Source organism: Pristiophorus japonicus, chromosome 19 (genome assembly GCF_044704955.1).
Source record: "Pristiophorus japonicus isolate sPriJap1 chromosome 19, sPriJap1.hap1, whole genome shotgun sequence".
Taxonomy (NCBI): domain Eukaryota; kingdom Metazoa; phylum Chordata; class Chondrichthyes; family Pristiophoridae; genus Pristiophorus; species Pristiophorus japonicus.
The window spans coordinates 54,026,439-54,044,166 of NC_091995.1; the positions used below are offsets into that span (position 1 = coordinate 54,026,439).

A 17,728-nucleotide genomic window follows, 5' to 3' on the forward strand; every position below is an offset into this window, starting at 1 on the left:
GGAGCCGAACTCACCAGGATCCCAGCATCCCTTGGGAGCACGGTATAAAAGCAGGCCTCCCACGCTGTACCAGCACTCTGAAGTTTAATTAAAGGAGCTAAGGTCACACTTACTCATTGCATACAGTACTCAGTTGTATCCTTTATTATGAGCATAAGAGAGAGCATGCAGAAATTAAACGTAGGCAACGGAAGGAGCGTGCGGTAAACCAATCCCACCCAACCTTTCCTTCAACCACTGTCTGTCCCACGTTCAGTCACCTAAGAACTCACTTTTAGAGTGGAAGCAAGTCTTCCTCGATTCCGAGGGACTGCCTATGATGATTGACTGACACACACACACACACACAGACACACACACACACACACTGACACATACACACACACACACTGACACACACACACACTGACACACACACACACACACACACATACTGACACACACACACAAACTGACACACACACACACACACACACACACTGACACACACACACACACACACTGACACACACTGACACACACACACACACACACACACACACTTCCCCCTGTGTTTATCATGTCACTGACACTGTTCTCAGGTACTGTCCCCCTCTCCCTCCAATTTGCTCTATTCACCCCTTTTCTCAGAAAACCAACCGTTCACACCTCCATCCTTGCAAACTGCTGCCCCATCTCCTACCTCCCTTTCCCGTCCAAATTCCTTGAACGTGCTGTCGCCTCCCAAATCCATGCCCGTCTTTCCCGCAATTCCACGTTTGAATCCCAATAGTCTGGTTTCCATGCCTGCCACAGTATCGATACAGCTCTCAAATTCATAAATGACATCCTTTTTGACTGTGGCAAAGGTAAACTATCCCTCCTCATCCTTCTCGACCTGTCTGCAGCCTTTGACACGGTTGACCACTCCATCCTTCTCCATTGCCTCTCGTCCAGCTGGGTGGGACTGCACTTGCCTGGTTCCATTCTTATCGACCGAATCATAGCCAGAGAATCATTGGAATGGCTTCTCTTCCCACCCTGCATCGTTACCTCTGGTGTCCCCCTAAGGACCTATCCTTGGCCCCCTCCTATTTCTCATCTACATCATCCGAAAACACAGCGTCAGTTTCCACATGTATGCTGATGACACCCAGCTCTACCTCACTACTACTTCTCTCGACCCATCCACGGTCTCTAAATTGTCAGACTGCTTGTCCGATTTCCAATTCTGGATGAGCAGGATTTTTCTGCAATTAAATATTGTGAAGACTGAAGCCATTGTTTTCGGTTCCTGCTACAAACTCCGTTCCCTAGCCACTGACTCTGTCCCTCTTCCTAACTTCTTTCTGAAGTTGAACCAGAAGATGCCTGTGCTTGGATTCTTTTAACGTGTGGTGGCCGTTGCACACCAGCCACCACACGGGCTTGACAGAGCGAGGTCTTGGTCCAGTGGCAAGGATTAACCAGGAGACTGGAGACCTGCTCTGCTGCACAGACCGAGCGCGCTCACATATCGCAGTGTGGGCTGGCCCGTGCTGCCCCTGGGCCCTCGCCTCTTCTGGGCCTCGAACTCTCTCCTCTCCTGGGCCCCGATCACATTTCTCTACAATCTCTTGCCACTCCTTTGCCACCCCTGCCGTACCTGCCTGCAATGCAGTCAGTCGTCGCCCTCCTGCAGCAGCACGCACTGCTCCCTGAAGTGGCCCCAGTCTGCTGATGGTCTTATAATGTCACTGACACACACACACACACACACACACACACACACACACACACACAGACCAGAGGGAATCTTCCCGCTGTGTATATAATGTCACTGACACACACACACACACACACGCAGACCAGAGGGAATCTTCCCGCTGTGTATATAATGTCACTGACACACACGGACAGACCAGAGGGAATCTCCCTGCTGTGTATATAATGTCACTGACACACACACACACACACACACACACACACACAGAATCTCCCTGCTGTGTATATAATGTCACTGACACACACACACACACACACACACAGACCAGAGGGAATCTCCCTGCTGTGTATATAATGTCACTGACACACACACACACACACACACAGACCAGAGGGAATTTCCCTGCTGTGTATATAATGTCACTGACACACACACACAGACAGACCAGAGGGAATCTTCCCGCTGTGTATATAATGACAATGACAATCACACACACACACACACACACACACGCGCGGGTTTAGAGAATTCCACAGATTTCCAACCCTCTGAGAGGAAATTCCTCCTCATCTCTGTTTTAAATGGGTAACCCATTATTCTGAAACTATGCCCCTTTAGTTCTAGATTCTCCCACTAGGGGAAACATCCTTTCTGCATCTACCCTGTCAATTTCCCCCTGAATCTTATATGTTTCAATAAGATTACCTCTCATTCTAGGGAACAGAGGGTCGAGGGAGAAGGAGGAACGGAAATAAATCCTTATTAGTCAGGAAATTGTGTTAGGGAAATTGATGGGATTGAAGGCCGATAAATCCCCAGGGCCTGATAGTCTGCATCTCAGAGTACTTAAGGAAGTGGCCCTAGAAATAGTGGATGCATTGGTGATCATTTTCCAGCAGTCTATTGACTCTGAATCATTTCCTATGGACTGGAGAATAGCTAATGTAACACCACTTTTTAAGGAGGGAGAGAGAAAATGTGGAATTATAGACCGGTTAGCTTGACATCATTGGTGGGGAAAATGTTGGAATCAATTATTAAAGATGAAATAACAGCGCATTTGGAAAGCCGAAAGCAGTGACAGGATCGGTCCAAGTCAGCATGGATTTATGAAAGGAAAATCATGCTTGACAAATCTTCTAGAATTTTTTGAGGATGTAACTAGTAGAGTGGACAAGGGAGAACCAGTGGATGTGGTATATTTGGACTTTCAAAAGGCTTTTGACAAGGTCCCACACAAGAGATTGGTGTGCAAAATTAAAGCACATGGTATTGGGGGTAATGTACTGACATGGATAGAGAACTGGTTGGCAGACAGGAAGCAGAGAGTCGGGATAAATGGGTCCTTTTCAGAATGGCAGGCAGTGACTAGTGGGGTGCCGCAGGGCTCAGTGCTGGAACCCCAGCTATTTGCAATATACATCAATGATTTAGATGAAGGAATTGAGTATAGTATCTCCAAGTTTGCAGATGACACTAAGCTGGGTGGCGGTGTGAGCTGCGAGGAGAATGCTAAGAGGCTGCAGGGGGACTTGGAAAGGTTAGGTGAATGGGAAAATGCATGGCAGATGCACAGTATAATGTGGATAAATGTGAGGTTATCCACTTTGGTGGCAAAAACACGAAGGCAGAATATTATTTGAATGGCGGCAAATTAGGAAAGGGGGAGGTGCAAAGAGACCTGGGTGTCATGGTACATCAGTCATTGAAAGTTGATACGCAGGTACAGCAGGCGGTGAAGAAGGCAAATGGCATGTTAGCCTTCATAGCTAGGGGATTTGAATATAGGAGCAGGGAGGTCTTACTGCAGTTGTACAGGGCCTTAGTGAGGCCTCACCTGGAATATTGTGTTCAGTTTTGGTCTCCTAATCTGAGGAAGGACGTTCTTGCAATCGAGGGAGTGCAGCGAAGGTTCACCAAACTGATTCCCGGACTGACATATGAGGAGAGACTGGATTGACTGGGGCTGTATTCACTGGAGTTTAGAAGAATGAGAGGGGATCTCATAGAAACATATAAGATTCTGACGGGACTGGACAGGTTAGATACAGGAAGAATGTTCCTGATGTTGGAGAAGTCCAGAACCAGGGGACACAGTCTAAGGATAAAGGGCAGGCCATTTAGGACTGAGTTGAGGAGAAACTTCTTCACTCAGAGAGTTGTTAACCTGTGGAATTCCCTGCCGCAGAGAGTTGTTGATGCCAGTTCATTGGATATATTCAAGAGGGAGTTGGAGTTGGATATGGCCCTTACGGCTAAAGGGATCAAGGGGTATGGAGAGAAAGCAGGGAAGGGGTGCTGAGTGTCATTGATATAGATTATAAATATTGAGGACCCAGCACTGATCCCTGTAGCATCCTACTTGTTACAGTTTGCCAACCTGAAAATGACCCATTTATCCCAACTCTCTGCTTTCTGTTAGTCAGTCAATCCTCCACCCACGCTAATATATTATCCCAACTCCCTGAGCTCTTAACTTGTGCAGTAACCTTTTATGTGGCACCTTATCGAATGCCTCTGGAAATCCAAATACACTACATCTACTGGTTCCCCTTTATCCACCCTGCTCGTTGCATCCTCAAAAGAGCTCCAGCACATTTGTCAAACACGATTTCTCTTTCATAAAACCATGCTGACTCTGCTTGATTGAATCATGATTTTCATAAATGTCCTGCTACTGCTTCCTTAATAATGGACTCCAGCATTTTCCCAAAGACAGATGTTAGGCTAACTGGTCTATAGTTTACAGTTGCGGTTTTCCAATCCGCTGGGACCGTCCCAGAATCCAGGGAATTTTGGTAGATTACAACCAATGCATCCACTATCTCTGCAGCTACTTTTAAGAACCTAGGATGCAGACCATCGGGTCCAGGGACTTGTCCTCCTTTAGCCCCATTAGTTTGCCTAGTACTTTTTCTTTAGTGAAAGTGATTGTTTTAAGTTCCTCCCTCCCTATAGCCCCTTGATTATCAATTATTGAGATGCTTTTAGTGACTTTTACCGTGAAGACCGATACAAAATATTTGTTCTAAGTCTCTGCCATTTCCTGTTTCCCACTATTTATTCCCCAGTCTCATCCACTAAGTGACCAACATTTATTTTAGCCACACGCTTCCATTTCATATACACCTGTAGAAACTCTTGCTGTCTGTTTTTATATTTCTTGCTAGTTTGCTCTCATAATCTATCTTCTCCCTCTTTATTATTTTTTTTAATCGTCCTTTGCTGGTTATTAAAATTGTCTCAATCCTCTGGTCTCTATATTTCACTGATGGTGATATATCTTACACAGCCCCCTCCCCACTCTCTCGCCCAATTCATTTTGACCCATTCACTGCACGAAGAGCTCCACTGATCCCACATGCAACTATTGATGTCATTGTGACAGTTCCATCTATTCCCCAATGGAGGGGTGCAGGGATGGTCAGTTGGAGGAGTCACATGGGGAATCTGGGAAAAGCATTGATCACCCAGACCCCTGACACTTTTCGATCTCTGATTGGTAGTGAACCAAATACTAACAAGTTATTACAACATCTATAGTCGTGGGATTACCCGATGCCCGCAGACATGCTACATCGCTTTATCAATCAAACTTTGCTGCGTCATCAAACAGAAATTAGACATTGTATTAAAACTCTCCTCACCACAGGCCACAACCGGACACAGCAGGAAGCTGCAGAAAATGTTCCATTCCATTCTTCAAGCTCCAGAAGTAAGTTTCTAAACACAAAGCATAAAAACATGGCTCGACTCCAAACTGGGAATTCTGCTGAAAAATCTCTTTCACATTGGCACACTGAGACCACAGTGGGGAGTACTCCCACCTCGGAGTCAGTAGGTTGCAGGTTCAAATCCCACACCAGAGACTGGAGCACACACACAGACAGACGTTGTCACACACTCACAAACATTGTGTCACACAAACACTAACTCACACACACCGCTGGAGTCTCACAATCACTCACACACAAACATTGGCCCTGATATTAAAGGCAGAGCGCCACACTTAATGGAAGTACCAAATCATTTTATATTCCCATTCCACGGGGAGAGATTGATGGTCCTGGACAAACTGACTTCGGGATCGAGGGTTAGAGGGTTAGAGGGGCCCGAATCAAGGGTTGGAGGGTGAGGGGGGAATCAGAACTGTCACCGCCACACCCCACCGACCCTGTCCCCCCGACACACCCCACCGACCCTGTCCCCCCGACACACCCCACCGACCCTGTCCCCCCCGACACACCCCACCGACCCTGTCACCCCGACACACCCCACCGACCCTGTCCCCCCGACACACCCCACCGACCCTGTCCCCCCCGACACACCCCACCGACCCTGTCCCCCCGACACACCCCACCGACCCTGCCCCCCCCCCGACACACCCCACCGACCCTGTCCCCCCCCCCGACACACCCCACCGACCCTGTCCCCCCCCCCCAACCCCACCAACCCTGTCCCCCCGACACACCCCACCGACCCTGTCCCCCCCCGACACACCCCACCGACCCTGTTCCCCCGACACACCCCACCGACCCTGTCCCCCCCCACCGACCCTGTCCCCCCCGACACACCCCACCGACCCTGTCCCCCCCCGACACACCCCAGCGACCCTGTCCCCCCCGACACACCCCACCGACCCTGTTCCCCCGACACACCCCACCGACCCTGCCCCCCCCCGACACACCCCACCGACCCTGTCCCCCCCCGACACACCCCACCGACCCTGTTCCCCCGACACACCCCACCGACCCTGTTCCCCCGACACACCCCACCGACCCTGCCCCCCCCCGACACACCCCACCGACCCTGTCCCCCCCCGACACACCCCACCGACCCTGTTCCCCCGACACACCCCACCGACCCTGTCCCCCCGACACACCCCACCGACCCTGTCCCCCCCGACACACCCCACCGACCCTGTTCCCCCGACACACCCCACCGACCCTGTCCCCCCCCGACACACCCCACCGACCCTGTCCCCCCCCCCGACACACCCCACCGACCCTGTTCCCCCCGACACACCCCACCGACCCTGTCCCCCCGACACACCCCACCGACCCTGTCCCCCCCCGACACACCCCACCGACCCTGTCCCCCCCCGACACACCCCACCGACCCTGCCCCCCCCCGACACACCCCACCGACCCTGTCCCCCCCCGACACACCCCACCGACCCTGTTCCCCCGACACACCCCACCGACCCTGCCCCCCCCCGACACACCCCACCGACCCTGTTCCCCCGACACACCCCACCGACCCTGTCCCCCCGACACACCCCACCGACCCTGTCCCCCCCGACACACCCCACCGACCCTGTTCCCCCGACACACCCCACCGACCCTGTCCCCCCCCGACACACCCCACCGACCCTGTCCCCCCCCCGACACACCCCACCGACCCTGTCCCCCCGACACACCCCACCGACCCTGTCCCCCCGACACACCCCACCGACCCTGTCCCCCCCCCGACACACCCCACCGACCCTGTTCCCCCGACACACCCCACCGACCCTGTCCCCCCGACACACCCCACCGACCCTGTCCCCCCCACCCCGACACACCCCACCGACCCTGTCCCCCCCGACACACCCCACCGACCCTGTCCCCCCACCCCGACACACCCCACTGACCCTGTCCCCCCCGACACACCCCACCGACCCTGTCCCCCCGACACACCCCACCGACCCTGTCCCCCCGACACACCCCACCGACCCTGTCCCCCCCGACACACCCCACCGACCCTGTCCCCCCCCGACACACCCCACCGACCCTGCCCCCCCCCGACACACCCCACCGACCCTGTCCCCCCCGACACACCCCACCGACCCTGTTCCCCCGACACACCCCACCGACCCTGTCCCCCCGACACACCCCACCGACCCTGTCCCCCCGACACACCCCACCGACCCTGTCCCCCCGACACACCCCACCGACGCTGTCCCCCCGACACACTCCACCGACCCTGTCCCCCCCGACACACCCCACCGACCCTGCGCCCCCCCTCGACACACCCCACCGACCCTGTCCCCCCCGACACACCCCACCGACCCTGTCCCCCCGACACACCCCACCGACCCTGTCCCCCCGACACACCCCACCGACCCTGTCCCCCCGACACACCCCACCGACCCTGTCCCCCCGACACACCCCACCGACCCTGTCCCCCCGACACACCCCACCGACCCTGTCCCCCCGACACACCCCACCGACGCTGTTCCCCCCGCAACACACCCCACCGACCCTGTCCCCCCGACACACCCCACCGACCCTGTCCCCCCGACACACCCCACCGACCCTGTCCCCCCGACACACCCCACCGACCCTGTCCCCCCGACACACCCCACCGACCCTGTCCCCCCGACACACCCCACCGAACCTGTCCCCGCCCCCGACACACCCCACCGACCCTGTCCCCCCGACACACCCCACCGACCCTGTCCCCCCGACACACCCCACCGACCCTGTCCCCCCCCGACACACCCCACCGACCCTGCCCCCCCCCCCGACACACCCCACCGACCCTGTCCCCCCGACACACCCCACCGACCCTGTCCCCCCGACACACCCCACCGACCCTGTCCCCCCCCGACACACCCCACCGACCCTGTCCCCCCCCCCCGACACACCCCACCGACCCTGTCCCCCCGACACACCCCACCGACCCTGTTCCCCCCCCGACACACCCCACCGACTCTGCCCCCCCCCGACACACCCCACCGACCCTGTCCCCCCGACACACCCCACCGACCCTGTTCCCCCCCCGACACACCCCACCGACCCTGGCCCCCCCGACACACCCCACCGACCCTGTCCCCCCGACACACCCCACCGACCCTGTCCCCCCGACACACCCCACCGACCCTGTCCCCCCGACACACCCCACCGACCCTGGCCCCCCCCCCCGACACACCCCACCGACCCTGTCCCCCCGACACACCCCACCGACCCTGTTCCCCCCCCGACACACCCCACCGACCCTGCCCCCCCCGACACACCCCACCGACCCTGTCCCCCCGACACACCCCACCGACCCTGTCCCCCCCCCCGACACACCCCACCGACCCTGTCCCCCCGACACACCCCACCGGCCCTGTCCCCCCGACACACCCCACCGACCCTGTCCCCCCGACACACCCCACCGACCATGTCCCCCCGACACACCCCACCGACCCTGGCCCCCCCCGACACACCCCACCGACCCTGTCCCCCTGACACACCACACCGACCCTGTCACCCCCGACACACCCCACCGACCCTGTTCCCCCCCGACACACCCCACCGACCCTGTTCCCCCCCCGACACACCCCACCGACCCTGTCCCCCCCGACACACCCACCGACCCTGTCCCCCCCCCCGACACACCCCACCGACCCTGTCCCCCCGACACACCCCACCGACCCTGTCCCCCCCCCGACACACCCCACCGACCCTGTCCCCCCCCCGACACACCCCACCGACCCTGTCCCCCCCCCCGACACACCCCACCGACCCTGTCCCCCCGACACACCCCACCGACCCTGTCCCCCCGACACACCCCACCGACCCTGACCCCCCCCGACACACCCCACAGACCCTGTCCCCCCGACACACCCCACCGACCCTGTCCCACCCCCCGACACACCCCACCGACCCTGTCCCACCCCCCGACACACCCCACCGACCCTGTCCCCCCCCGACACACCCCATCGACCCTGTCGCCCCCCCCCCGACACACCCCACCGACCCTGTCCCCCCGACACACCCCACCGACCCTGTCCCCCCGACACACCCCACCGACCCTGTCCCCCCCCGACACACCCCACCGACGCTGACCCCCCGACACACCCCACCGACCCTGTCCCCCGACACACCCCAACGACCCTGTCCCCCCCCCGACACACCCCACCGACGCTGACCCCCCGACACACCCCACCGACCATGTCCCCCCCCCCCGACACACCCCACCGACCCTGTCCCCCCGACACACCCCACCGACCCTATCCCCCCGACACACCCCACCGACCCTGGCCCCCCCGACACACCCCACCGACCCTGTCCCCCCCCGACACACCCCACCGACCATGTCCCCCCGACACACCCCACCGACCCTGTCCCCCACCGACACACCCCACCGACCCTGTCCCACCCCCCGACACACCCCACCGACCCTGTCCCACCCCCCGACACACCCCACCGACCCTGCCCCCCCGACACACCCCACCGACCCTGTCCCCCTGACACACCCCACCGACCCTGTCCCCCCGACACACCCCACCGACCCTGTCCCCCCGACACACCCCACCGACCCTGTCTCCCCGACACACCCCACCGACCCTGCCCCCCCGACACACCCCACCGATCCTGTCCCCCCGACACACCCCACCGACCCTGTCTCCCCGACACACCCCACCGACCCTGCCCCCCCGACACACCCCACCGACCCTGTCTCCCCGACACACCCCACCGACCCTGCCCCCCCGACACACCCCACCGACCCTGTCCCCCCGACACACCCCACCGACCCTGTCCCTCTCCCGACACACCCCACCGACCCTGTCCCCCCGACACACCCCACTGACCCTATCCCCCCGACACACCCCACCGACCCTGTCCCCCCCCGAAACACCCCAACGACCCTGTCCCCCCCCGACACACCCCGCCGACCCTGACCCCCCCCCCGACACACCCCACCGACCCTGTCCCCCCCGACACACCCCACCGACCCTGTCCCCCCCCCCCGACACACCCCGCCGACCCTGTCCCACCAACACACCCCACCGACCCTGTCCCCCCCGACACACCCCACCGACCCTGTCCCCCCCGACACACCCCACCAACCCTGTCCCCCCCCCGACACACCCCACCGACCCTGTCCCCCCCGACACACCCCACCGACCCTGTCACCCCCCCCAACCCCCACCGATTCTATTCCCCCCTCCGACACACCCCACCGACCCTGTCCCCCCGACACACCCCACCGACCCTGTCCCCCCGACACACCCCACTGACCCTGTCCCCCCCGACACACCCCACCGACCCTGTCCCCCCGACACACTCCACCGACACTGTCCCCCCCACCCCGACACACCCCACCGACCCTGTCCCCCCGACACACCCCACCGACCCTGTCCCCCCGACACACTCCACCGACCCTGTCCCCCCCCCGACACACCCCACCGACCCTGTCCCCCCCGACACACCCCACCGACCCTGTCCCCCCCCCGACACACCCCACCGACCCTGTCCCCCCCCGACACACCCCACCGACCCTGTCCCCCCCCCCGACACACCCCACCGACCCTGTCCCCCCGACACACCCCACCGACCCTGTCCCCCCCGACACACCCCACCGACCCTGTCCCCCTGACACACCCCACCGACCCTGCCCCCCCCCGACACACCCCATCGGCCCTGTCCCCCCGACACACCCCACCGACCCTGTCCTCCACCGACACACCCCACCGACCCTGTCCCCCCTGACACACCCCACCGACCCTGTCCCCCCCGACACACCCCACCGACCCTGTCCCCCCGACACACCCCACCGACCCTGTCCCCCCAACACACCCCACCGACCCTGTCCCCCCGACACACCCCACCGACCCTGTCCCCCCGACACACCCCACCGACCCTGTCCCCCCGACACACCCCACCGACCCTGTCCCCCCGACACACCCCCCACCGACCCTGTCCCCCCGACACACCCCACCGACCCTGTCCCCCCGACACACCCCACCGACCCTGTCCCCCCGACACACCCCACCGACCCTGACCCCGCCCCCGACACACCCCACCGACCCTGACCCCCCCCCGACACACCCCACCGACCCTGTCCCCCCGACACACCCCACCGACCCTGACGCCCCCCCGACACACCCCACCGACCCTGTCTCCCCGACACACCCCACCGACCCTGTCCCCCACCCGACACACCCCATCGACCCTGTCCCCCCTCTCCGACACACCCCATCGACCCTGTCCCCCCCCCGACACACCCCACCGACCCTGTCCCACCCCCCGACACACCCCACCGACCCTGTCCCCCCGACACACCCCACCGACCCTGTCCCACCGACACACCCCACCGACCCTGTCCCCCCGACACACCCCACCGACCCTGTCCCCCCCGACACACCCCACCGACCCTGTCCCCCCGACACACCCCACCGACCCTGTCCCTCCCCCGACACACCCCACCGACCCTGCCCCCCCGACACACCCCACCGACCCTGCCCCCCCGACACACCCCACCGACCCTGTCCCTCCCCCGACACACCCCACCGACCCTGTCCCCCCGACACACCCCACCGACCCTGTCCCCCCGACACACCCCACCGACCCTGTCCCCCCGACACACCCCACCGACCCTGTCCCCCCGACACACCCCACCGACCCCGTCCCCCCCCCCGACACACCCCACCGACCCTGTCCCCCCCCCGACACACCCCACCGACCCTGTCCCCCCGACACACCCCACCGACCCTGTCCCCACCCCTGACACACCCCACCGACCCTGTCCCCCCGACATACCCCACTGACCCTGTCCCCCCCCGACACACCCCACCGACGCTGACCCCCCCGACACACCCCACCGACCCTGTCCCCCCGACGCACCCCACCGACCCTGTCCCCCCCCCCCGACACACCCCACCGACCCTGTCCCCCCCCGACACACCCCACCGACCCTGTCCCCCCCCCCCGACACACCCCACCGACCCTGTCCCCCCGACGCACCCCACTGACCCTGTCCCCCCCCCGACACACCCCACCGACCCTGTCCCCCCCCCCCGACACACCCCACCGACCCTGTCCCCCCGACACACCCCACCGACCCTGTCCCCCCCCGACACACCCCCCCGACCCTGTCCCCCCGACACACCCCATCGACCCTGTCCCCTCGACACACCCCACCGACCCTGTCCCCCCCCCCGACACACCCCACCGACCCTGTCCCCCCGACACACCCCACCGACCCTGTCCCCCCCCGACACACCCCCCCGACCCTGTCCCCCCGACACACCCCACCGACCCTGTCCCCCCGACACACCCCACCGACCCTGTCCCCCCCCCCGACACACCCCACCGACCCTGTCCCCCCGACACACACCACCGACCCCATCCCCCCGACACACCCCACCGACCCTGTCCCCCCCCCCCCCCGACACACCCCACCGACCCTGTGCCCCCGACACACCCCACCGACCCTGTCCCCCCCCGACACACCCCACCGACCCTGTCCCCCCCCGACACACCCCACCGACCCTGTCCCCCCCCGACACACCCCACCGACCCTGTCCCCCCCCGACACACCCCACCGACCCTGTCCCCCCGACACACCCCACCGACCCTGTCCCCCCGACACACCCCACCGACCCCGTCCCCGTCCCCCCGACACACCCCACCGACCCTGTCCCCACCCCCGACACACCCCACCGACCCTGTCCCCTTGACACACCCCACCGACCCTGTCCCCCCCCCCGACACACCCCACCGACCCTGTCCCCCCCCCCGACACACCCCACCGACCCTGTCCCCTTGACACACCCCACCGACCCTGTCCCCACCCCCGACACACCCCACCGACCCTGTCCCCCCGACACACCCCACCGACCCTGTCCCCCCGACACACCCCACCGACCCTGTCCCCCCGACACACCCCACCGACCCTGTCCCCCCGACACACCCCACCGACCCTGTCCCCCCGACACACCCCACCGACCCTGTCCCCCCGACACACCCCACCGACCCCGTCCCCCCCCCCGACACACCCCACCGACCCTGTCCCCCCCCCGACACACCGCACCGACCCTGTCCCCCCGACACACCCCACCGACCCTGTCCCCACCCCCGACACACCCCACCGACCCTATCCCCCCGACACACCCCACTGACCCTGTCCCCCCCCCGACACACCCCACCGACCCTGTCCCCCCCCGACACACCCCACCGACGCTGACCCCCCCGACACACCCCACCGACCCTGTCCCCCCGACGCACCCCACCGACCCTGTCCCCCCGACACACCCCACCGACCCTGTCCCCCCCGACACACCCCACTGACCCTGTCCCCCGACACACCCCACCGACCCTGTCCCCCCGACACACCCCACCGACACTGTCCCCCCCACCCCGACACACCCCACCGACCCTGTCCCCGCGAGACACCCCACCGACCCCATCCCCCCCCCCCCGACACACCCCACCGACCCTGTCCCCCCGACACACCCCACCGACCCTGCCCCCCGACACACCCCACCGACCCTGCCCCCCGACACACCCCACCGACCCTGTTAGCCCCCCCGACACACCCCACCGACCCTGTCCCCCCGACACACCCCACCGACCCTGTCCCCCCGACACACCCCACCGACCCTGTCCCCCCGACACACCCCACCGACCCTGTCCCCCCCGACACACCCCACCGACCCTGTCCCCCCGACACACCCCACCGACCCTGTCCCCCCCGACACACCCCATCGGCCCTGTCCCCCCCGACACACCCCAGCGACCCTGACGCCCCCCCGACACACCCCACCGACCCTGTCCCCCCCCCCGACACACCGCACCGACCCTGTCCCCCCCCCGACACACCCCACCGACCCTGTCCCCCCGACACACCCCACCGACCCTGATCCCCCCCCCCGGCACACCCCACCGACCCTGTCCCCACCGACACACCCCACCGACCCTGACCCCCCCCCCCGGCACACCCCACCGACCCTGTCCCCCCGACACACACCACCGACCCTGTCCCCCCGACACACCCCACCGACCCTGTCCCCCCGACACACCCCACCGACCCTGTCCCCCCCAACACACCCCACTGACCCTGTCCCCCCCAACACACCCCACCGACCCTGTCGCCCCCGACAAACCCCACCGACACTGTCCCCCCCGACACACCCCACCGACCCTGTTCCCCCCGACACACCCCACCGACCCTGTCCCCCCGACACACCCCACCGACCCTGTCCCCCCGACACACCCCACCGACCCTGTCCCCCCGACACACCCCACCGACCCTGCCCCCCCGACACACCCCACCGGCCCTTTCCCCCCCGACACACCCCACCGACCCTGTTCCCCCCCCGACACACCCCACCGACCCTGTCCCCCCGACACACCCCACCGGCCCTGTCCCCCCGACACACCCCACCGACCCTGTCCCCCCGACACACCCCACCGACCCTGTCCCCCCCACCCCGACACACCCCACCGACCCTGTCCCCCCGACACACCCCACCGACCCTGTCCCCCCGACACACCCCACCGGCCCTGTCCCCCCCGACACACCCCACCGACCCTGTTCCCCCCCCGACACACCCCACCGACCCTGTCCCCCCGACACACCCCACCGACCCAGTCCCCCCGACACAACCCACCGACCCTGTCCCCCCGACACAGCCCACCGACCCAGCCCGCCCGACACACCCCATCGGCCCTGTCCCCCCCGACACACCCCACCGACCCTGTCCCCCCGACACACCACACCGACCCTGTCCCCCCCCCGACACACCCAACCGACCCTGTCCCCCCCACCCCGACACACCCCACCGACCCTGTCCCACCCGACACACCCCACCGACCCTGTCCCCTCGACACACCCCACCGACCCTGTCCCCCCCACCCCGACACACCCCACCGACCCTGTCCCCCCCCCCCCGACACACCCCACCGACCCTGTCCCCTCGACACACCCCACCGACCCTGTCCCCTCGACACACCCCACCGACCCTGTCCCCCCCACCCCGACACACCCCACCGACCCTGTCCCCCCCACCCCGACACACCCCACCGACCCTGTCCCCCCCCCCCCCCCGACACACCCCACCGACCCTGTCCCCCCGACACACCCCACCGACCCTGTCCCCCCCGACACACCCCACCGACCCTGTCCACCCGACACACCCCACCGACCCTGTTCCCCCCGACACACCCCACCGACCCTGTCCCCCCCGACACACCCCACCGACCCTGTCCCCCCGACACACCCCACCGACCCTGTCCCCCCCGACACACCCCACCGACCCTGTCCCGACACACCCCACCGACCCTGTCCCCCCCGACACACCCCACCGACCCTGTCCCCCCCGACACACCCCAGCGACCCAGTCCCCCCGACACACCCCACCGACCCTGTCCCCCCCCGACACACCTCACCGACCCTGTCCACCCCCCCCGACACACCCCACCGACCCTGTCCCCCCCGCCACACCCCACCGACCCTGTCCCCCCCGACACACCCCAGCGACCCAGTCCCCCCGACACACCCCACCGACCCTGTCCCCCCCGACACACCCCACCGACCCTGTCCCCCCCGACACACCCCACCGACCCTGTCCCCCCGACACACCCCACCGACTCTGTTACCCCCCACGACACACCCCACCGACCCTGTCCCCCCGACACACCCCACCGACCCTGTCCCCCCCGCCACACCCCACCGACCCTGTCCCCCCCGCCACACCCCACCGACCCTGTCCCCCCCGCCACACCCCAGCGACCCTGACCCCCCCCCCGACACACCCCACCGACCCTGTCCCCCCCGCCACACCCCAGCGACCCTGACCCCCCCCCCCGACACACCCCACTGACCCTGTCCCCACCGACACACCCCACCGACCCTGACCCCCCCCCCGGCACACCCCACCGACACTGTCCCCCCCGACACACTCCACCGACCCTGTCCCCCCGACACACCCCACCGACCCTGACCCCCCCCCCGGCACACCCCACCGACCCTGTCCCCCCGACACACCCCCACCGACCCTGCCCCCCAGACACACCCCATCGGCCCTGTCCCCCCGACACACCCCACCGACCCTGTCCCCCCGACACACCCCACCGACCCTGTCCCCCCCGACACACTCCACCGACCCTGTCCCCCCGACACACCCCACCGACCCTGTCCCCCCGACACACCCCACCGACCCTGTCCCCCCCGACACACCCCACCGACCCTGTCCCCCCCGACACACCCCACCTACCCTGTTCCCCCGACACAGCCCACCGACCCAGCCCCCCCGACACACCCCACCGACCCTGTCCCCCCGACACAGCCCACCGACCCTGTCCCCCCGACACAGCCCACCGACCCAGCCCCCCCGACACACCCCACCGACCCTGTCCCCCCCCCGACACACCCCACCGGCCCTGTCCGCCCCGACACACCCCACCGACCCTGTTCCCCCCCGACACACCCCACCGACCCTGTTCCCCCGACACAGCCCACCGACCCTGTTCCCCCGACACACCCCACCGACCCTGTCCTCCCCGACACACCCCACCGACCCTGTCCCCTCGACACACCCCATCGGCCCTGTCCCCCCCGACACACCCCACCGACCCTGTCCCCTCGACACACCCCACCGACCCTGTCCCCTCCCCCCGACACACCCCACCGACCCTGTCCCCCCCCCCCGACACACCCCACCGACCCTGTTCCCCCCGACACACCCCACCGACCCTGTCCCCCCCGACACACCCCAGCGACCCTTTCCCCCGACACACCCCACCGACCTTGTCCCCCCGACACACCCCACTGACCCTGTCCCCCCCCCGACACACCCCACCGACGCTGACCCCCCCGACACACCCCACCGACCCTGTCCCCCCGACACACCCCACCGACCCTGTCCCCCCCCCCCGACACACCCAACCGACCCTGTCCCCCCCACCCCGACACACCCCACCGACCTTGTCCCCCCCGACACACCCCACCGACCCTGTCCCCCCCACCCCGACAGACCCCACCGACCCTGTCCCCCCCGACACACCCCACCGACCCTGTCCCCCCCACCCCGACACACCCCACCGACCCTGTCACCCCACCCCGACACACCCCACCGACCTTGTCCCCCCCGACACACCCCACCGAACCCGTCCCCCCCCCCGACACACCCCACCGACCCTGTCCCCCCCCCCACCCCGACACACCCCACCGACCCTGTCCCCCCCCCCCCCCCCGACACACCCCACCGACCCTGTCCCCCCGACACACCCCACCGACCCTGTCCCCCCCGACACACCCCACCGACCCTGTCCCCCCCGACACACCCCACCG

The 17,728-nt window shown here is 65.2% G+C and overlaps 1 protein-coding gene across 5 annotated transcripts in view; it reads right to left on the bottom strand.

Annotated features, from left to right (window-relative positions):
- LOC139229852 (uncharacterized) overlaps nt 1-17,728 on the bottom strand; it is a 125,384-nt gene that overhangs the window by 64,623 nt on the left and 43,033 nt on the right. For all 5 annotated transcript variants that reach the window (XM_070861474.1, XM_070861470.1, XM_070861473.1 and 2 more), the window contains exon 3: nt 5,332-5,407. In XM_070861474.1, the coding sequence (XP_070717575.1) occupies nt 5,332-5,383 (52 nt within the window). In that variant the 5' untranslated portion in view covers nt 5,384-5,407. The remainder of the gene's footprint in view (nt 1-5,331; nt 5,408-17,728) is intronic.